Below are 23,514 nucleotides of genomic sequence, written 5' to 3'. Positions count from 1 at the left end.
ATGTGATGTTAGATGGGGTGGGATCTGAGTTACTACAGAGAATTCTTTCCTGGCTGCTGGCTGGTGAGTCTTGCCCACATGCTCAGGTTTAGCTGATCGCCATATTTGGGGTCGGGAAGGAATTTTCCTCCAGGAAAGGTTGGCAGAGGCCCTGGAGGTTTTTCACCTTCCTCTGCAGTAAGGGGCACGGGTCACTCGCTGGAGGATTCTCTGCACCTTGAGGTCTTTAAACCACGATTTGAGGACTTCAATAACTCAGACATAGGTTAGGGGTTTGTTACAGGAGTGGGTGGGTGAGATTCTGCGGCCTGCATGTGCAGGAGGTCAGACTAGATGATCATAATGTTCCCTTCTGACCTTAAAGTCTATGTCATCATTATTGGAATTAGGTGGGCTGCATGGGGGATCCAGACTTGACATGGTCCCTAGGGTTCCTGCCTAAGCTCCCCAAATCCTGTCCATGAGGACACTTGTCAGGTAGGGGGGCATCTGGATTTAGTTGAGTGGATTTTAGATCTTAATCCAGATGCGAGGGACAAACCCTTTTTATCCTGGCAAGCATCAACCCCCCACCCTTAGGGAAGAAAGAGGTAACCCCAATCTCCTCTCTTGGTTTTGGAGTGACAACCTCCACCATAATGAAATTCAAGACATGGGCAACCAGCTGCTTGTTTTTGTTTGAGAATGACACTTATCACCACCAGTGAAATTCCATAGTCTGTTATCCAATCTCCTGCAGCCATCCCATCCCCACAATAGAGGAGGCAGACCCTGCAGGATCTTTGGAAGGCAGTGCCCTCCACCAGCTCTAGCCAATCAGAGATTTCTTGGGTGGCCCTATGCCTCACACTTAAAATATGTATAACTTTCTAAATTATTTTCTGCTGAGAGGGCTTTTCCATTTTTGCTGGTGCTGTATAGTTCTTAAAGTCCAAAACAATTTCTACTATTCATTAGCCTTATTGAAAAAAGGTAAAATAATCCACTCTTGATTTTAATCATTAATTTAAAATAAAGAGGAATCTGTTGAGCACATATTGTACACAGAGTATAATTTTGCAGATTCCTGAAGAAAGTATAGGACAGAATTCCACTGGCCAACCTATTCAGAAGAAAATAGATCTTCCTGGGCTGCCTCATACATTACATGTGGAAGCTTCTCATAATAAATGCAATAAAGGGTGAATCATCATTTTAAATCTTTTTGCTATTTACTTTTTTCCCCTAAGACCTATTCGGAAGCAGCAGGATCTGATTATCTGTGCTGTTGCCTTTGAAAAAAATTGCTTTAAAGTGAATATTCCACCTTGTAGCTACATAGTGCCATCCAGCTGTAAGCAACTGGGGCTCAAACATACAAGTCTTACTCATACAAGTATCCCCCTTGAAGGCAAATAAATATTTTATAGTTTAGAGTTGGTGAGAGTGTTTCTGCATTTGCTTATTTTGAAACTGTGGTACAAACAATTGGTACAGTTTTCTATTAAACAAAAGCCTACCTGCATTCAAAAAGGTAAATTCTCAAATTAAAGGATGCTCCAGGATTTTGACTCAGTCTCTGCTTTTCAAATTTAAAAATTAAAATAATGAATGTAATTGTGAAGTTGATTGGTCTAAAGCAGCTCCCTATGACAAAAGGCCAAATATAGTCTTCCTTCGCCCATCGCTTCCATTGGACTACTCATATAAGTAAGGATTCCCCATGTGAGCCAGGCTTGCAGGACTGCCTCGCAGAAGTAGTATAATCAATATTAATGAAGAGAGAGGTATTTTTCTCTAAAATTACAGCGTCTTCCCATTATGCTACTGGTGGTCTCTTGCTTATTTAAAGACCTGCCAACATTAGTGATGTAAGCATCATGGGATCGCAGTATAAAAACTAGCTTCTATCCTGCTTTAATGCTAGCTAAATATTCAAAGAATTTTAATGTTCAATGTATGATAGTTCCTCACAATCATTAAATATTTCAAAGTTCTTTTACTCATGTTAAACAAATATTAAAAGATGGGGAAAAATAGTTATAATGTTCTATAACATTGAGAGTACTGTGCATTAATTGCCCTCCTAAAGCATGCTCAATGGATTCTATCACTATTCTTGCATCCAACAAAGTGGGTATTCACCCACGAAAGCTCATGCTCCATAACGTCTATTAGTCTATAAGGTGTCACAGGATTCTTTGCTGCTATCACTATTCTGCCATTAATAATCGTGAAGAGACATGGGACCAGATTCAAGGTTCTGGAGGGTCTGTGTACCCCAAGTTGAGTTGTGCTGAGTTCCCACTGAAAGATTGGATGTACCGAAGGATAGGAATTTAGTGATCCATATAGTGGTGACTGGATATAGAAATTTAAAAAAGAATTTGGAGGGTATTTTTCAGCCACCAGAACCAATAATAATAAATTATTGACTTGGTCAGAATTCATAAGATATTTTTCTGGGCTCAAAATTAGAGGTTGCCAATTTACTGTACTTAGTTTAGAAAAAAGACAGATGGAAGGAAAGAAAGTGATCCAATATATACCATTTGGTCCTAAATGTCACTTAGAGTCAATAATTTATACAGTACTTTTTATGTTTTTATCATTACTAATGATGGAGTAGGGCCCTTTTGAAAACTTGTTCATCACATGAAGCAGTTTCTGAAACAATTATATTTTACGTTTCCTTTATCTGGAGTCTGTGTTGTACAAATGAGGAAAATCTTGCATCGATAAGACAGACGGATTTACTGTGTTTAAGAATTCGTAGTAGAGTGGGACAAATAATACATGCAAATTGCTTTCATCTGGACTGTCTTACCAATTCTAGGTATAAAGAGATCATCAGTATTCCCAGCACTCTACTCATAATGATAATTCATCTTATAACTGTCATTTGAGTGGTGGCTTGGTGGTCGTATGTATGACGTCATTTACTTGGACTTTTAGGAGTGACATCATATGTACGGCTGCTAAACTGCTGCATAGGACATCACTTAAGCAGTTTTCTTCAGAAGAAATAATACTGATCACTTATGCCATATGTCAAATGTCCTGATTATGAAGCTGTGAATTATTTATTTCTCTTTAATAAAGAATAATTTATAATGCACAAGGTATTCTACTTTACTGTACATATTGACATTATTTGTACTGCCATCTGAAATAATTGATGGCTGGGAAATTTTTCCAATACATAGCAATGAACTCGTGGAAAATACAATTCCATATACTATAGCAGATATTAATCAATAAGAGATTACTTAGTCTTGTTAAATACCTTTTATGGCATAACCTTAAGATGCTTTTTTTTTTAACATCTGTTAATTCCAAAGGTACCCAATTACAACATTCGAAATGTCAATTTCCAAATTTAGATTTCTAACCAAATTTCTTGATAATTTTTCCAAGGAACTAATAGCCTAATCCAGTGCCCACTGAAGTTAATCAGAGTTGGACATGAGCCTATGTGACCTGTATGTGGAGCTTATATGTATATCTGAGCCTATAGCTGTGAAAGAGTGGACCGTAGGAAGTTATTAATAAGTCATTTCCCCTACTTGTCCCAAGGGACTTTAAAGCTTCTTTGTATGCAAATAAAGAGAAAAGATACATAACCCCTTTTTTTTTGCAGTTTATCATACTTAATTAAGTAACCTCATAAAGCAAGAATTGAGGATGCAACGATAATATGTCACCTCATTCTAGATGTAAAATAAATTATTAAATATGTTAATATTTTGATTAATTAAGCCGCAGCATGTAGAGTCTGTTTCTAAACCCACTGAAGACAGTGGAAAGACCACCACTGACTTCAGTGGTTTTTGGACCGAGCCATTTAATACCAGAGTGGTGGGTGCAGTATAAGCTCCTTGTAGAGGCCTGTGTCTGTCCCTCTCCGTCAGGCCTGGAGGGAGGCCACACCTCCTTGCTTCTGCATCTCTGAAAAAGTTGGCTTAACAGGGAATTAGCAGCCTTTGAGACCCCAGCCCTTTAGGCAGATCCAGGCAGCAAAGAGTCTAGGCCCCTGACCCTCAGGTAGAGCAGAGCAGCAAATAGTCCAGCAGGCTGGCCCTCAGGCCGGGAAGAGAAGTGCGCAGTCTTGGGGGCTCGGGACCTCAGACAGGGCGGAGCACCAAACCGTCTCTTGCTTGATGGCCTAATTCAGGCAGATGGCAGACAAACACAGACCTCCTGGCCAAAGGAGGGAAGGCAGTCGTCCTGGGGTGCAGTTTGCCAGCAGGGGGTAGAGGGATGCAGGCACATCCTACTCCACAGGGTCCCATCCCAGGGCCCTAACAGTGGTGGAGTGCTCCATCACTAGGTCAACTGGGATCCCACTACAACATGCCAACCAGCACTCTGGCACTACAAACAGACTATAGTCTGGTGTTCCTGGACAACTTCCTATGACTCCCTCACTGGGTACCTTCACTTTGTGTATATCCTCCGGCTCCTCAGGTACACAGCTACTGGCAGTCCCAACACTCCTCGGCGCCCCTCTCAGGTGACAGCTCTGGCAGTCCCTTCAAGTCCTCTGTGCTGTAGAGGTCCCCATTGGTCACAAGCCCCAGCAGTGGTGAGAGGTATCTGTTTTCTTCACCGGCTCTGGCCAACTGAGCTGCAGGGCCTGCCTTTTGTATTTCCTGTCCTGCTTCTCTGTTTCTGGAAGGGCAGACGTGACTGGCCTGGCTCTACCCACCAAGGGGTGGGCCTTGGTTCCTCCATGTCAGGCCCAGAGGGAGGCCATGCCCCTTGGTACACTCCTATATACAATAGAAAAGACTAAAGCTCCAAAAATTTGTATTTCACATTCATCCTCAGATTTTTTACCTGATTTTAAGAGACAGAGAGAGAGAGAGAGAGAAAATACTGTTCATACTTACAAAGCATTGGTCAGATTTTCAAAAGTATTCATGCCAAATAAATTGTGAGTAAACTACCTGATGTGTGCAAATGCTTATTGTGCACTAAAAGAACAAAACTGAGCTTATGTCTATGACTGTTGGCCAGATCCTCAAAGGTAATTATACTTCCAGCTTCCATTGAAATCAAATAGAAGTTAAGAGCATAAATACCTTTGACAATCTGGGCCTATTGTATCAAAACATCAATGTTCTGTTTTTTATCCAAATACAGGTAAGATTTACTGTATGCCATGAGGCAGTTTTTATTTATAAGACAATCATGAAAAAGTCACCTCTGTGTTTTTAATTTACCTGGATGAAATCAAGGGCCCACTGAAGTCAGTGAGAATTTTGCCATTGACTTTAATGGGGCCACGATTTCACCTTTTACATGTTCTAATGACTAGAGAATACAGTCTCATTTGTTATGTTATAGCTTAATTTAAACAATAGTATATAGATGATTTAGATACAGATAAAATGCACTGTGCTAAATACAAAATTAACAAAGCAGGGTGTGAGTTCTTACTCCTTTTGCATATACACCCTGCCACCAAACACACACACACAAGACCGACAACCACTGAGTAAGGTGTTCTCTTTTAACTATATACCCCAATGAAAGTTTTTTCCATTAACTTCTTTGGGAACAGGCCTAGTCCCTTTGTGTGTGGCAATTTGTAAAATTGCTCTCCAAGAATAAGATGTCTTCTCTCTCAGAAATACCTACTCACAAAAAGACTATCCTCCCCTTTAAAAATGGCTTTACAATAGTAAATCATCATGTTCTCACCTACTACAAGATACCTTTAGTACATTTCCTTTCTGCTGGCATTTCTTGCTTTTAGTTTCAAGGTACACTATGTTTTTGTCCTATGTAGCCTCTGTGAATGCACAGTTCTCTTTTATTTTTAGATAGATAGATCATCTTGAAAAGGTTAAAAAAGATGGCAAGATTTTTTAATACTTAACATGTGCTTTCTGTTCTAACATATAGATTTATATTTTTCCCTTTTATCTCATATTTGAATTGTTCTCTAAGTTGTAAGGAAAAATCTAGTAGAACAAATGTATAATTCAGGATCACAAACTTTTCAATCTCTTCTGGCGTTGCTAATCTTTGAATTGGTTTTAATTGTGTTTGGTCAAAAAGGGGGTCAGATCATCCCTTCTCCAAGGAAAACTTATGTAGGGGAGAGGAAACTCTATGCCCAGAACAATCATATGGCTCTACCTCCAAAACCTGCAGATCTTTCAAAATCCCCATGCTTTCCAGGGAAGCCTCCAGAAGCAGAGGCCATCTATATGGAGGCCCTGTCCCTCCACTATTTCATCCCTTCCCTCTATAGCCTTCCTTACTCACTGAATGTTTTGTTAATTCCTTCTTGATATTTGATTGTTGCTGATGTAGCTTTGGAAAGTCTTTTGTGAGTCCCACTCCCTTTTCATCGATCTGGGGTACATTTACATATTCTTGGTTCTAGGCTTTCTATACACTTTAATTCATTTTTATCCAAGTATCCAAATAGAACCATCCAGACATATCTCACTCACTGAGTGAAGGGTATAGTATAAGTACTTAATAATAGGAGCTATACCTATATTCTTGAACTGGAAAGGACCTTGAAAGGTCATTGAGTCCAGCCCCCTGCCTTCACTAGCAGGACCAAGTACTGAGTTTTGCCTGAGATCCCTAAGTGGCCCCCTCAAGGATTGAACTCACAATCCTGGGTTTAACAGGCCAATCCTCAAACCACTGAGCTATCCCTCCCCCCTAAATTTAGAAGAATAGAGTAGAACCTATCAAGAATATGTCTCCCTTCTTCCTATTTCCATCTGTTTTATCTCAAAAAATTATCTCAATATAATGAAGTAAAATGGATTCTTCATCTCTTTACACTCCAAATGGTGGTTGTTTGCTAGTGAAAATTAAAATGTTGGTAGCAAATGAGATTGTAAATTCAGTTAGATATGGGGGCATTAAAGCGCTAAAGTGAAATAACTAGAAACAGAAGAACTGATAAAATTCAGGCTTTGCTTTCTGTAATTCAAACACACTGTCCACGTTATAGACTATATAAAAGTGATCTAGTAGTGTTAAATGACACAACTTTTGAATGCAATAGTTTGTAGTACTACTTGAGCAATAAGGAACAAGTATTATTTTGGAGGAATAGGGCGGTATTAAAATAGGATTGAAAATTGTCATGTTTTCTATTTGTACAACTGTAAATGCCCTTTTAAATCATCAAATGCTGCTATAAACCCCTCAGGCTTGCAGTGAGTCACCTATAAATGGAGTAGATATCATCTGAAACATACTCCTGGGATCCTTTGTGGGAAAGCCAAACACACACTTTGGTTTGAGAAACAATGCAGCCAAAAGGAATCTTGTATTAAAGCTAACAGGTTTGCATGCCTAGTCTCTAAGGAAATCTAGGCTTGGAATACTAAAGGTTGGGCCCTACATTTTCAAACCTAGGTGCCTGAAGTTACATTCCAAAATAAAATGTATGCACCTAAATAAATGTGGCCTGATGTTCATGGGTGCCGAGCACCCACAAATCCCTATGGGCCAGAGTGTGATGGCTATTGTGGAGAGGTAAGAAGTCAAACAAGAAAGGACGCATAGGAACTACTCGTTCCATTCACCTCCCATTGGGAGTACGTTACAAAACGGGTGGAGTAGGGTGAAGAGGAACAAAAGCCCCATGCTATCTCATTTTAGACTGGCCCATAGAGCTGGTCTGGTGCAATAGAGGGATCAATCTGATCTTAATGGATGGAACAAGGTGTGCACTTCCATGAGCGCTGACCCATCACAGAAGAGATTTTGCCTAGCTGAGACAGTCTTTCCATGATTCTAGTAGAGGTGTGCAAGTCTGCCCTGTCCTTACACGGGGCTGTGGAATAAATGCCACAATATAGCCCATTGTAATCAAAAGGGGCTACAGGCACTCAGCACTTTTTTGAAAATCAGATATGTTTTACTTATGTGTCCAACTAAGGATTGAAAGTCCTAAACTTAGGCTCTTGGGTTTGAAATCTTTGGCCTATGCCTCTATTTTCATCAACACTTCAGTGGATTTCCAGGGTGACATCAGCTTGATCACTCAGAATATGAAACATTCAGTTGATCTATAAGATGTGGCAATAAGATACACAATGCTGGTACAGTGGAAAACCTATGTTATCTAGAGAAGATAGCTGGGAGCAGCAACTTGTGGCAGAGCAGATTTTAAAAAGTACCTGTAGGCCAATAAAACAAATGAAACGTTCCTCAGCGTTTACAAGGTCTCTAATGATTCTTTATGTTACCTAGTCTAAGGGAAAGAATGTGGTGAAAATGCTGAGTTTATAGTGGAGAAAAACTACTATATTTGCAATTTGTTTTGCCAAAGATAAAAGTTCCATAAAAAATACCAAGCATATGTGCAGATAAAAGGCCTTTGAAGTAAAGATAATAGAGATTTCTGAACCTCATGTTTTTGATTTTCTCCTCCTGGTTTTACTCATTTACATTAACAGATTTTCCTTTCTGCAGAGAATGGCTCCAAGTCTTACTTCTACTGTCAGTTATACTGATCCTACATTAGAGCCTGTAGTAACTGAACATTCACCAGTACGACAGAAGATAATAGATTCACAGTTCAAATGCTATGAGAGAATGAACAGGGATCCACCATATAGAAAAAAAGGTAAAAATAAATAAATAAATAAATAAAAGGCTGGGGGGCACCTGTAATTGCACATTGACATGTTTTGGGTATAACTGGTAAAGGAATATTTCCTTCTGTGTACTAATATTATTATGCATAGTCTACTGTCTGCATTTGCAAAATCATACCAGTGTATCAGTTTTAGGAAGAATAGCTCTACAAATGATCATGGAGAATGAACAGTCCTCTCACCCTTAGAGATCATTCCTCCCTGACACCATTGAGGCACACCGAATTGGCAATGTGGTGAAGCTTGAATTACTGCGGTTCATGCTTTGGGATCAGCAGTCTTTAGGGCTGTCAGTCCAGCACCTTTCACAAGTATCAAACCCGCACAGATACTTTAAAGAGAGAGAATATGAATAGCAATCTCTTCAATATAGATGTCCTTCTATTTTCTTCAACCAGCGATTTCCTTTTTTCATAATTTCTTTATTGACCGACACCTTTCTGGGTTCTAAATTAACACAGATGTTCTAAATATTCTGTATTCTAAGTTAAATGTAACCATCCAGTCATGGGCATTATTGTGAACAGTTCAATGAAACCTTTGCTGAAGCCAGAGTGGCTGGGCCAGCCCTAGGGGTGAATAATGTGGCAGCCATCCTCGGAACATCAGACCATGGTCAAAGCGAGGAATTGCGGGTTTTTTTATTTGGTTTGATTTTTGTGTTTGTGTGTGTGCTTTTGGAGGTAGGATGGGCACATTTTCCATCCTGGGCCACAAAACATCTAGACCTGTCCTGTGGAGCAGTGGTCAAAAGAGCAAACAAAATTTTGGGATGTATAAGCAAGGGAATGGAAAATAATATTGGACATATAATACAGTCATGATATAATTCCAGAAGCACCATCACTAGGAATATTGTGTTCAGTTCTGGTCAGTCTTATCTCAAAAAGGATACCATGGAAATAAAAGTAAGCCAGAGAAGGATGACAAAATGATTACAGGCATTGTGAGATTTTCTGTGAGAAAAAATTAAACATATTGAGACTGTTTAATGTAGAGAGGAGACAACTAAAAGAGGACATGATAAAAATATACAAAATAATGAATGGTATAGAGAAGGTAAATCAGATATGTTTTTCTCATAATACAAGAACAAAGAGAAATTTGATGAATCTGAAACCTGACAAATTTATGACATCTATATTGGATTAAAGAAGGTATTTTTATACACAATGGATATGTAGATCATGGAACTTATCACGACAAAATGTTGTTGTGCTCACAGGATATTACTGAGCTCTGTGAGATTCAAAAAATGATTTGACATTTAAATGTTCAATGTCTGATCTAAAGTGTATTGAAGTCAGTGGAAAGGCTCCTATTGACTTCAGTGGGCATAGTATTCAGGTCCATAATGAGAACATCCATAGCTATAAGATAGGGTAAACCAGTCATTAAGGGATATAAGCCCTTGTGTGTCAGGGCAAAAGCAAATCTCTAATTGCTGGGCTTTAGGGGAAAACATCCTTTTATGAGGAGCTTATTCTATTCTATTAGGCCCCAGTTCTGCAAACCTGTGTAGATTCACTTGTGTAAAAAGTTCCATTGGCTTCAGTGGGACTTGTATAAGTAAAGTTACACAAATGCTTAAGGATTTGCAGGATCAGGGACTAATTTCCACTGCAGGATTTCTTGAAATTTCCTCTGCTGCAGCTCTCCTGCAGACAGATGGATACTGGTCTAGTGCAGTGTGGCAACTCCTATGTGCTGCTGACTGACAGCTAGACTGAAGTTGTCATTTGATATGACTGGGTTTGATACAAGATATGGGGTTTTTATGTCTTATGATGAGAATAACTGAGATGATTTCAACATGAATGAAATGATTTTTTTTCCAGTTTGGTTCTATGAAGAAAAATTGATACGAAAAGAGACCTTTGCCCCTCACTCCAACCCATTAAACCTCAAAAGAAGACCTGGAACAGCATAAAGGGGCTCTAAATGCCTTGTCAGAAGATTGCCCTGGTGCAGGAATTGCAGAAGTCAGCTATAAGACTATCTTCTGAGGAGAGGATCCCCTAGTTTAGTGGATGTATCAGGAGCAGGGCTTCAGCATGCAAAGCCGCAGCAATTCCATGCACCACTGCAGCCCATAGGGCAACCCAGAGAGACTGTCATAACTTAGACCTCAAGGCTGTATACTCCTGGAGCTTCTCCAGCCCTTGAAGGAGCCCAGGACTGGGTGGACACACAAGTGGCTTAAAGCCACCATAGTCTGCCTTCAAGTTGCAGCACAGAATTTCAGTCTACGTGATTTGGAGAGAATCATTCCCGGCCCCCCCTGCTTCATTTTCAAAATTGTACTATTCTTTGGCCAGTTATTATTCATTATTCTCTTCAAATTGTCCCTTTTCTATTTTATCGCTTAGATGTGCATTTCTGATATGTCCAGTGGAAAAAAATTGTCTTGTTGTTTCCCTTGAAGGAAAGGCTGTATGGTGTATTGAAAAACATCAGTATGGTTTTTTTTCCCCTCCTTTCAAGGCATGACAAATATTTTCAAAATTAAAATCAAAGCCTCCTATACAGCCCAGACTGCAGTGCCTTTCAGAAATGTGTTTAAATTGCACTTTGCTTCTGCTGTATTTCTCTGCTTTTGATTTTACCGACTAATTCCTCAAGCTCATCCAAATATATCTCAAACCCTTGGAGAAGGGCAGTCAAGTGTTTTACAGAAAGAAATATAACTAACTGAGGGTATGTAATTCTATCCCACACTGAAGTAATATCATGATTTGTTAATAACCTGAACAAGTAGTTCAGCACATCCGTTGATAATGGAGAAAAACAAACATACACGGATTCTTACATAATGAGAAAACAAGTAGTTTTAAAAAGAAAAAAATATATAATAAATTTCAGCTGAAAAATTAAATTTGAAAGCGTCCCTTTTTAGACAACAGATCTACTGACTTAAAATATCTACTGTGGGTACAGTTTCTTCAGTAGCTCAATCATCTATTAAAATCTTTTTCCATCTATTATAAAAGCTGTCATTTTCTTTAAGAAGATTTGCTTCCATTGGGCAAGAGAGTCAAATGCACAATCACAATTAGACACCCAAATCCTGTTAACTTCCAGTGTCAGTTAGGAGCCTAACTGCCATTTGTGCCTTTCAAAATCTCCCCCATCAACCATCAAAAGATTTTGAAAATGTATGTTAACGCCTGATTTCACAGTCAATGATTCCATGTCCATTGACTTCAGTAGGTGTTGCAGTGGGTCATGGCAGTGAATGCTTTTTCTCCTATGTAATCTGATCTTAAAATTAAAAATGCCCCCAAAGCCTAGATTTTTTCATTGCATTTATGTTTCTAAACCTGTAGCTAGTGGCAGATTTATGCCACAGCATTCAGAACTACAGTGTCATTTGTTATGCTATCAATCTGTGAACTCAGTGTAACAGGCTGTAAGCTAATTTTGATTTAATAATTAGAAGAGGGAAGTCAGGACTCAGTTGTGCCCAGCCCTGAGTGTATAGGTAAGTATGGTGGGGAAAAAGGCTAAGGAATCTTCCCCACTCCCTTCTGCTCCATTTCAGGGGCTGGGCATAACCCAATTAGGGAGCCTGGGCAGTGCTACCTCCTTATGCCCCCACAAGTGCTACTTGCCCAGGACAGGATTCTAGCCCAGCTCTCCCAAGACTGCATCAAGCAGTGGAGCTGGCCTGGCATGGGAAGGGTGGCAAAGCTGTAATCTCTATCCCCCAGGATCCTTCAGGAGGAAATCTGAATAAGGCCCCACTCCTGCACTGCACATAAGTGCAGGGGTTTGCCTATAGGCATCATATTGCAGGCCCTGGGTCTATATCTGTAACCTCTGCATCTGTTTTTTCAGAGTTTATTAATTTTATGGGGGTGAGGCATTTTTAGCAATTTTTTAATAATATTTTGATGTCCAAAAATTGGGAGAAGGGGGAGATTCAGGACTTTTTCTCTGTATATACTGTTATGAATAATCTCTTTAATGTTCCCTGGTGTGCTTTAAAGTACAATTGTTTCAAACAGCACTATGGCAAAGTGCACTAGGGAATCTTTAAGTGTGCACCTGCAGGATCTACACAGACAAATTCATGTACCACACATGAATGTGCTTTAGAAGTCACACCCTAGTAGTCCACATTACAGCTGTATGTGAACAAACTCTTAGTTACCATTTCTGATGTTTTTTTCCAGTGTTTATTGGCTAAGTACCAATTTCATTTTCTGTTTGGATTGGAGCTTTAATTTGTTTATTGGTTAAAACCTAAGATCAGAAGACCTAATCATGGGATAAGACTTGCCACAATTTGTCCAGTAGTGCCTTTAACTGGGTATGCTTCTACATTTTGAAGTTTCCAGCTTTACACGACCAGGGTCTGATTTTCAAAGGTGCTGAGAAACCGAAGGTACATGTACTATCAATGTGACTAAATTCCCAAGTCAGTTAAGCACTTTAGCGTGTGCTTAAATGCTTTGCTGAATATGAATGGATTGCTGAATTGGGTCTTCTGGTTTTGCGGGATCAGGCCCTATATTGGAGTTCTTTTCAATTGGTGTAAAAACCATCACCTTTCAGCAAGAAGGACACCACCAGCAACAGCTCAGCAATGGCAACCACAAATTAAAACTTACATTTGAATGCAATTCAAAGTGTAGCAATAATTTTATTTTGCTGCATGAAGACCTCTGTACTGTGCAACAAGTGGACAGCCTTTTAACTGGGAGGGAACAGAACAGAGTGGGTTAAAAGTGTGATCAATTTTTTATAATTAATTATCACATTCTTCCTAAATGACTAGGTCTGTTCTGCAACCGAACTTGGGATGGATGGTTGTGCTGGGATGACACACCTGCTGGAAGAGTCACTGCTCAGAATTGTCCAGATTATTTTCCAGACTTTGATCCAACTGGTAGGGTATTTCCTTTCATCTTTTATCGTTAGTAAGGAAGCCTTTGGAGTCTTCATGTTTTGAAAAGACACATGTTTCTAATGGTTTTTACAGCATTGTGAAATCTCAGAGACTCTTAAATGAAAATGTACCCAGCTGTATAATCATCTCGGGGCGTTTTCTTAGTCTTAAGTTATAGCATACATACTTATAGAACATGTTCGTTTGACATCTCTGAAATCAATTATATGAAAGTTTTGCTGGATAATTTTTATATCTGCCTGCAGTTATAGTTATCCCATTTTACATACTCTAAGCTGAGCAGCAGATGTTAAGTCTAGCACTGTTGTCTTCATAAAATAAATATTTCTAGGTATTCCTTTCTACCATTTTCTACTAGCAAAGGCAGTTTTACACAGCCCGTGGAAGAACAGAATCAGAATCAACTTTTATTGTAGTACAGAGTCCTAGTGCAGATTGTTTGGTGAATTATTCATAGAAATAACTTGTAGCCAAAGAGATTGAGAGAATATGTGGCTTCAAAACATTTTTGAGAGGGTTCAGTAGAAGATAGGAACATTGATAAATATATAAGTATGGGGAGATATCTGCTCTAATGAATGTGTAACTATGACTTTAGAGAGGGGATCAACTCCATTAATTTGGCATTATTTGAAGGAAGACACAATTTAACCAGGAGAATTACTTTCTGCCTCATAGTGCTATGGAACTTTGGATAACCGTCTGGCAAAGCATGCCATTCACGGATTAGAAAATAATGTGAACAAACATTTTATTGATTGTATAATTCTAAACATTAACAGTTATATATAATGAGGCTTTAGCAATATTTACTCTAGTAAATATCATTTGAATGTAAATGAATAGACTAATACATACTAATAAATTAATGCCTTCAATTCCCAATGCTACCTCCTGGAGCCAGAATTAGTTCTTTATTACATGCTGTAAATTTGTTGCACATTTAGAAACATAAGAAATGCCACCCTGGGTCAGACTCAAGGTCCACTGATTATTATTTATTTGTTTATTTGTATTATCATGCTGCATTGGAGCCCCAGTCAGGGATCACAGCCCAACTGTGTTAGGTGCCATACAAACATAGAAAAAAAGACAGTCCCTGCCCTAGAGAGTTTACAGTCCAAGTCCAGTATTCTGTCTCTGAAAGTGACCAGCATCAGATGTTTTGGAGGAAGGTGTAAGAACCCCGTGCAGGCAGATCTGAGATAATCTGCCCTCCACCACCAACTTTAGGTCTCAGCTTGGTCTCTACTCATTAAAGATTGGGTTAAGCCCTGAAGCTCAAGGTTTAATAACCCTTTCAAAATTATTGCAATTAATTATGATAATTCTGGATAGTCTTGATATCCGTATAACTATCAAATCCCTTTTTGATTCTTGTTCTGTTTTAAGTTTCAGTGACTTCCTGGGGCAATGAGTTTCACAGTTTAATCTCACATTGTGTGGAAAAATATTTCTTTGTATTGGTTTTGAATTTCCCACCTTTTATTTCTGTGAAGGTCCCGTTTTTATCAAACAGTCAACAGAAGTTCCCAATCTAGCTTCTCTAGACAATTCATTATTTATATTCTTTTTATCCTGTCCCCTCTTATTCATCTCCTTTCTAAGGTAAACACGCTAATTTTTTCACTCTCATTTTTAGGGACTGAGATGAAATCCAATATTTTCCTCTTGAAAAAAATCTGCATTTTGGCACAGTTGCCTTGAGAAGAATTTATTCAGAGATTCAAATATTCCAGTCAGGATAGGTGAATGCCTTCTGCCTAATTTTGAACCCTGTTGGACCTCATTGTTTAACCAGTCAGTATACTTAAATTCATTTCCAGCTGGGCTGCAACTGACTCATTTGGAACTCTATCAGACACAGAATTCCAGAACTTTAAAGCATAGTTGCAGAATATAAATGTATCTGACATGGTGCATTGCTCTTTACACAACACTCTTAATTTTAATTATAAATTTAATTTTGTGGGAGATCTATGTTTTTGTTGAAGGTGCTTGTAAGAAAGTTGTCACTTGTTCTTCGTTCACATTTTGATATTGCCCCTGTACATAACATTTTAATTTTGAAGTGTAGCTGCTACAGTAATATTTCCATTGTAATCATCTTCAGTAAAAAAAAAAAAAAAAAAAAACTTCTTACCCCCACCCCCTGATTATTATATGGTCAGCAGCTGCAATTTCAATTTGTTTTCCTTTTCGTAGTTATCACATTTTCTTAAAAGAAGAACTGTCATGCATCATGAATCCCTTTGATCAAGAAGATTCATTTTTGTGCCATTTTCTTTTGACATTTCCACCCTCAAATATATGCTCTATTTACTAAGAGTCTGTTGCTGCCGTTGCTTCCATGGTTTTTAAGGTAAACCAACAAAAAACAATCCTGGTTTATCTCTATTCCATATGCTCTTGGGCTGATAGCAAAAACAGATCTTGGACAGTTCAGAATTCACAAAAGTCTCCCCATAGACATCAACAGCCTCATCACACAGTATTTGGATGGTTATAGAGTAACACTTTTTCCAGCTCTTAAGCTGTCTGTTGCTAGTTTTAAAATCATGCTTTCCCACCTGGTTTGCTGTCTCCAATGTCTTGTTTTGTACTCATGGTCTCTGTTATAACAACATTATTCAATCGAACAGTTTAAACCACTCATATAGACAAGGCTATATTCAGTCACAAGTAGTACCTTATTCCGCAATTTGTCCCTTTGATTTCAGTAGAGCACCTTGTGGAATAAGGTGCTAACAACATGAGTAAAAGTGGCAGAATTCGGCCAACACTGTTTCAGTGCTATGAAGAAGGATGTTGATAAATTGCAGAGGGCTTAGAGAAAAGCTATGAGAATGATTAAAGAATTAGAAGACACACTGTACAGTCATAGACTCAAAGAGCTTGATCTATTTAGCTTAACAAAGAGAAGGTTAAGGCATGACTTGATTACAGGCTATAAGTATATGCATGGGAAACAAATATTTAATAATGGACTCCTTGGTCTAGCAGAGAAAGGTGTAACACAATCCAATAGCTGGAAGCTGAAGCTTGGCTAATTAAGGCTGGAAATAAGATGTACATTTTTAAAGTGAGAGTAATTCACCATTGGAAAAATTTACCAAGGGTTCTATTGGATTCATCACTGATAATTTTTAGATCAAGATTGGATGTTTTTCTAAAAGAGATGCTCTCAAAATTATGTTGGGGAGTTCTGTGGTCTGTGTTATTCAGGAAGTCACACTAGATGATCACAATGGTCCCTTCTGGCCTAAGAACCTCTGGATTATGGTAATTTCAGCATCTGTTGCTAACCTAATGAACAGCTTCTAATTAGTGGAATCTATTTACAAGTACAGGGGGGGAAATCCCTCTTTTGCTTTTTTCCTGCTAATCTTACTGCTCTAATGTTCATGGATGACACTTATTGTCTTTCATATTCCATACTTTCCATTTAGCATCTTTCTATGCTTCTTTGTTAGCTCGTTAGTCTGCATTTTCATCAATTGTCACTGTTTCCCTGACACAGTGACCAGCTCGTCGTCTTTTGGTTCACCTAGAGTAGCTTTCCTTCTATCAGGTACCACAGAATAATTTATAGGTGCTGCACAAGCCAGCATATGGTCAGAAGTTTGTTTCACAGGTGGCTGCCCTTAAATGAGGAGTTCAAGTATGAGAGCGACAGGAAGTCTTGTGGTGATTAGAATCTTGCAACTGCTCAGGAAGGGAACTGAAGGGGACAGAAGCACAGGTTGAACTGTATTGATATATTGTGTTTGGGTTTGAATGGCAAGTAATTACTTTCAACAAGGATTTGTTAATGGTCAATACAATGCAGCTAGATTTTCAGATTTTTGTTGAGGAAAAAAGAAGTCTTACTAGTGAACAACAGTTTTATTGGGGAAAAACAGCAACATAGTCAAATTTCCCTTTCTTTAAGACTCCAGTCTTTCTTTAAGACTCGCAGATCACTTAAGCATGTGCTTCTCTTTAAGCACATGTGGAATCCCATTGACTTCAAAAAGCATCTTCTTTAGTGCTTTGCTGGATTGGGGCTCCAGGGAGGTTTGCAATGTATCATATAATAAATCACTGTTAACTAAGTTACCTCAGCTTCCTTAATATTCTTCTTGGCTAACATCCATGTGTAGCTTTGAATACTAGGAAAAACAATCCAAGAATAAAATATACTGTACTTTTTGAACTTTGCTACTTTCTGCATTCGTAATTTGAAAAATGAAATAGGGTCTGGTGATGATACATAGTCTGACTGTATGCATTTTGGTCATCCGCTTCTGTGTACATCATATACACAAGCTACTCAAATCCAACCTCACAGTGACTCTTCACTAGGCTTGGCAGGATTAGATTTTTATTGGTAAATGTTGATAAATGTCAATTTCACTATACACATACAAAATGACAAAAAATGTTTCCATCAATATTAACAGAAATGTTCAGATTGGTAAAGTAAGAAAAATTCTGTTTGAGAACTCCTTAGAGTTTGATTTAAGGCTAAAATTTTGACATGTTGTTTTGACAGTTTGTGTATTAACCTTTATAAAGCTTTAATTTTTTGAATCTCATCATCCACGGCCATTAGATTATTACTGTCTGACCCCCTGTAATTTCCTGTAACTGCAAAAATTTAAATCGAACAATACAAAAAATCCTTAAACCTATAATTTTGCACAACTGTGAAAAATGTATCTAGATAATTTTTAAGCATTTTTTTAATTTTTAAAATTGATATTTTCTGTTGAAACTATAAAAAACAAAAACAAAAACAAAAAAACAAATTGTGCCAAGCCTACACTTGATGTTGACAGCTAAAGGAAACAGTGTAAAAAAGCAAATAAGATGGGACTATACTCTGGAGAGAATGGTGCTTTCTTTGTGCGTTCCTAGGCCAATGTATCTCAGCATTCAGTTGCTTATTTTTCTGCCACAGTCTCAGCTGGTGTAAATTGGTGTAGTTCGATTTGTTTCAGTAAAGCTGTGCCAGTTTACAGCAGCTGAGAATGTGCCTCATAGATTTTAAATCCAGAAGGGACAATTATGATCATTTAGTTTGACCAATCACCGACAGATTTCTCTATCTCCTTTCCCATGACCCTACTCATTTCCTTTGCTCTTTACAGACATGCTTTTTTTAAAAAAAAATCCAAGCCTCTACAAACTGTTTCAATTCTGCCCTGCTCGGTACAAAATTACTTCTTATCATTGCAATCTCTTTCTCACATGGAACATTTTGTGCAAAATTATAATCCTTGAATACTGCATGCAGTTCTGATCTCCCCATCTCAAAAAAGATTAGAATTGGGAAAAGTGCAGAGAATGGCGAAACAAATGATTAGGGGTATGGAATAGCTTCCATACAAGGAGAGAATAAAAAGACTGGGACTGTTCAGTTTAAAGAAAAGAGATGACTAAGGGGGAATATAATAGAGGTCTATAAAAGCTGAAAGTGAATAAGGACATGTTATTTACCCCTTTATGTAATGCAAGAACCAGGGGTCACTCAATGAAATTAATAGCAGGTTTAAAACAAACATAAGGAAGTACTTCGTACAATGCATAGTCAACCTGTGAAACTTGTTGCCATGGGATGTTGTGAAGTCCAAGTATAACGGGGTCCAGAAAAAGAATTAGATGAATTCATGGAGGATAGGTTCATTAATGGCCATTAGCCGAGATAGCCAGGGGTGCTCTGTGTGTCCCTAAACCTCTGACTGCCAGAAGCTGGGATTGGATGACAAGAGATGGATCACTGGATAATTGCCCTGTTCTCTCCATTCCTTCTAAAGCATCTGGCACTGGTCACTGTTGGAAGACAGCACACTAGGTTAGGTAGACCATTGGTATGACTCAGTATGGGCATTCTTATGTTCTTACAAAGCAGTCTGTCAGGACAAATTGATCACTGTTTCAACTCCATTAACTATATTTTTATGTGCAAATTTTATAATCATTGGGTCAAATTAGTCCTTTTTGTAATCCTTTTCAAATCAGCGGAGTCAAAACAGGAATGAATGTGGTGTATTATGTAGATTTGTACTATTGATAACAGAAGTGCTAATAAGGTAAAAGGCCAAATATATTATTAGCATAATGACTTTGATGTCAATGGGCTTATACTAGGAATGAATTTGGCCCAATTTTATCACATAAGTAATCCAGGAAACTGCCTGTGCAAAGTACATTATGACATCTATCATTTATAACATGTTGCAAAATTAGTTTTGTGTCTTTGAAAAAGTCTTTTCTCTTGATGAGCAGAATGTTTTCTCCCCACTCATCTGTAGCAAGACTGTTTCTTCATCCTTTATTAGCTTGTCTGAATTGTACAGAACAGCACACGAGTTGTGTATTCATAAAGTTCATCAGCTTAATGTGGCTTGATATCTGCAGGCTGTTTCTCTGTTAAAAAATATATTTAAAAAAAAATAAAACCTGCCCTAGCACTTAAGGAGTCTGTCTGGTTGAAGCAGGCAAGCATCTCCCAGAAACAAGTGTGCTTGCTCATCTTTACAAGCCTGTTTGGACACAAGGTACCACTTGATCATGCATTTTGGTGGTTTTTGTTTCTGTCTTTGATTTCATTTAATAAATCAGTCATTTTTAAATATCAAGATGGGCTGTTGGAGTAAAGGTTAAAAGAGGGCAGTAATATATCCCATTTACCCATAAGCAGTTGACTTATTAGGGAACTGCATCCTCTTACATCAGGCCTCAATGTGGCTTAATGAGTACAGTTTAAATACCCTATCTATATTACCATAGTCCAAATATGGAAGTACAGCCTCCGTTTATATACATTTTGACGTGACATCATTCTGTTCAGAGTAAAAAAATTAAAAAAAAATCTATTGTTCCAGCTTAATTCTCTGTCCGCTCGCCCTCAACTCCTTCTGGGTCTTTTCTTTTCCTCCTCTCTCTTCATCCGGACTGACAGTTAGATGTTTGAATTAATTATTTATTTCCCCAAGGTACATAAAATGATTATATTATATATATTTTGGCTCAGCTTCTCATGGACTTTTCTGATATCCTTTTATATTATTATGATGACATTGGAGTTGAAGCTTTATATGGGCTTCTATGTGATATAAACGTTTATCTATTTCTTGAAATATTTTCTCTACAAATAATTTATTGGTGCTCTGTAGGGATATCAGATATTCCTCCATCTGCGGGGTGTACACAGTCAGTGATACAAAGCGTGTATCAATTCTATCCAGAGAATGACAAAACAATCCAACTACTAGTATTTGCTGACATAAAAGAAAATGTTTAGTAGCAACAATCAAAAAATGTAAAAGCTCAGTGGAGTTGATCTAATAGTGAAAAAGCTGATCACTGAATAAAACTATCAAGTTTGTTTCATGGGGACTCATGAGACAACATATTTGTGACATGCAAGTGACTTCAGGCTAACTCGTGAAAATGATTATGAATCCTAAAAGCGTCACTAATTTTAGCATGAACGATTTTTCATACGAAACTGTTTCTGGTATTAATTGTTTATTGCTCCTTGTTAACTTGTTTAAAATGTTTCAGTGCTCCAATCCCAGAATATGAACGATGAATAGTCCAAGTGAACAGTTCACAATCAAAACATCATATTTGCAATAATTCATATTATTTGACTGCTCCAAATGCCGCCACTTTTGTTTCTGCCCTGTTGATATGCAGATGTAAATCTTGTCCTTCCATCAAACATTATCTTATTATTTTCAAAGCTCTCTGTTACTAACACTTCTGTTTATTCAAAAAAGAAAAGATTAAGTAGCCCGACCTCATAGCCCAATGCCTGCTCTACAACCGCTCCAGTCACATTGCCTTAAGAACCACCCTCAGAACAACTCAGTGCAAAGCCTGGGTTAAATGGCCACTACTTCATTTAAATCCAGAATAGTAGGTTTAAAACAGAAATCAAATGTTTTTACTGTGAGAGCTAATATAGCGGGCACTGGGAAAGATTACAATGCCCCAGGCTGAGGCACCTGGTTTATCATATGGGGTGGGAGGCATCTCATATAAAACTACTTCAAATGCTGATCTTCCCTATCATGATCTGACTACCACATCTCAGGTTTGTCACAGACAGATGAGCTCCAACCAGTTAGCCTGTCACTAATTATTTATAACCTCCAACATCAGAGAGTGTTGATAAAGAAAATTATCCCTTGACTGATGATCTTTGCTCACTGCCTGGGAGTCAAACTTACTAAATGACTTATCAGAAAAAGAAACACACTGAGCAACACACTAACATCACACACTGCACTTTCTGATGAGGGAGAGTAAATGAGAGAACTCAGAAGGCAGTAAGGGGATAGAGGAAAAAGCCACCAAACCAGGATCAACTATGTTTTTCTGGGCTAAATGAAAAGTACTACACAAAAGATTTCCCTCTGACCCTCAGAGCATGCATCAGAGTACAGAGATGGGTGTTAGGCATATTATGATCCATAGCATATCAGCAAAGCTTTATACATTGTGCAGTACCATAGAACAGTAGGTAAAATTCTGTACATTGTGTTCTATAGTATAGTAACTCTTAATCTCTATTTATGACTGCAGACTCATTCCAGCTTTAGATAGTATCTGGCAATGAATACAATGGGAAAGATGCTATGAATGCAGTCTAAGATTATCTAAGTTAAATTGATGGAAGGCTGAGATAATATGTACTTTTCCTCTCTGTATTGCCTGTGCACGTACTGATTTTAAACAGTAGGTCCCCAGAGCTGTTGATCTGAAACTCGCAGCTATTTCAAGAGTGTTCTTTTTTGAAGCATGTAAAATGTACTATTTCCAAGTCTTCCAACTATTTCTATATAATGATGTGTCTGGTCAGCGAAGGATAACATACTCTATATAAATCTTTGCCTTGTCAGTGCATTCACTTGCTTTTTTTTCATTAGTATGTGCAGAGAATAAATCTTAAGAATTAAAATAAATCACACAATGTCAGAATTCTAGAAGAAAATAAATGCACAGAATGAACAAAGAATGTATACGTGCAAATTATATTAATCTGTTCTGTAAAAGTATATTGATTGGAAATGTTACCGATATGATCTAATACAACTACAAAGTTAGATTAGGTGAAAATTAAAATAACTTTCTAAAAACATGAACTTTAAAATGCCCCATCTTTCATAACATAAAAGAGTTCACCTCAGTCCTAGGAAACACCAGTAATTCAGTGCTATGGCCCAAATCTACAGTCCTTGCTCAGTCAGGCTTTCCATTGCGTCCCAGTTGAGAAAGGATTGAATCAGGATGGCAGGATTTGGCCAAGATGTTGACATGTAATTGTCTGCATAGAGCAATTTTACAAAACAAAGCTGGATAGGGGTGTTGGAACAATTTTTATGATGGGGATGCTGAAAGCCGTTGAATCAAATGGTAAATCCTATATATAATGTAAACCACTTCAAGACAGGGGGTGCAGCGGCACCCCTCACATCCATAGTTTCCACACCTCTGGTGCTGGAGAACCAAACTGGAGTGCTCAGCACTCAGTAGCTGAGACTATGTACACATGTGGGCAGGGTCCCTACAAACAGTAAATTAACTAAACAGAGACTGCTTGTCACCATTTCAAATGAAACTGAAGATATGGATTGTTTGCTATAGCATCTGCCCATCCTAAGTTTTTATAAATCACCAGGATACCTGCTTGCTAAAGTCTTCACCTGTGGTATGACCAGTCTTGAAGTCTCATTGAAGGCAAAACTCCCATTGACTTCAATGAGTTTGGGGCTTATATGGAGAGAGTACCGAATTTTCTCTCTCTCTGTGTCTCTCTCAGGCCAGGTCTACACTGCGACTTTAAATCGGTTTAATGGCCGATATACCGATTTAACGCTGTATCCGTTCACATGACGTCGTCATTAATATCGATTTTACCGCCTCCTTAAATCGATTTCGGAACTCCTCCCAAACGAGAGGAGTAGCGCTAAATTCGATAGTGATAAC

General features: G+C 38.2%; 1 protein-coding gene across 1 annotated transcript in view; it reads left to right on the top strand.

The window, feature by feature from the left end:
* The window catches only part of CALCR (calcitonin receptor), a 206,028-nt gene that overhangs the window by 103,992 nt on the left and 78,522 nt on the right, over positions 1–23,514 (top strand). Inside the window, exons 3-4 of the mRNA XM_032785377.2 lie at positions 8,437–8,590; positions 13,402–13,512. Coding sequence (XP_032641268.1) covers positions 8,437–8,590; positions 13,402–13,512 — 265 coding nt within the window. The remainder of the gene's footprint in view (positions 1–8,436; positions 8,591–13,401; positions 13,513–23,514) is intronic.

Source organism: Chelonoidis abingdonii, chromosome 2 (assembly GCF_003597395.2).
Source record: "Chelonoidis abingdonii isolate Lonesome George chromosome 2, CheloAbing_2.0, whole genome shotgun sequence".
In the NCBI taxonomy this organism is placed as follows: domain Eukaryota; kingdom Metazoa; phylum Chordata; order Testudines; family Testudinidae; genus Chelonoidis; species Chelonoidis abingdonii.
Note: the sequence above shows the minus strand (reverse complement) of the source record. Positions and strands in the feature narration are given on the sequence as shown.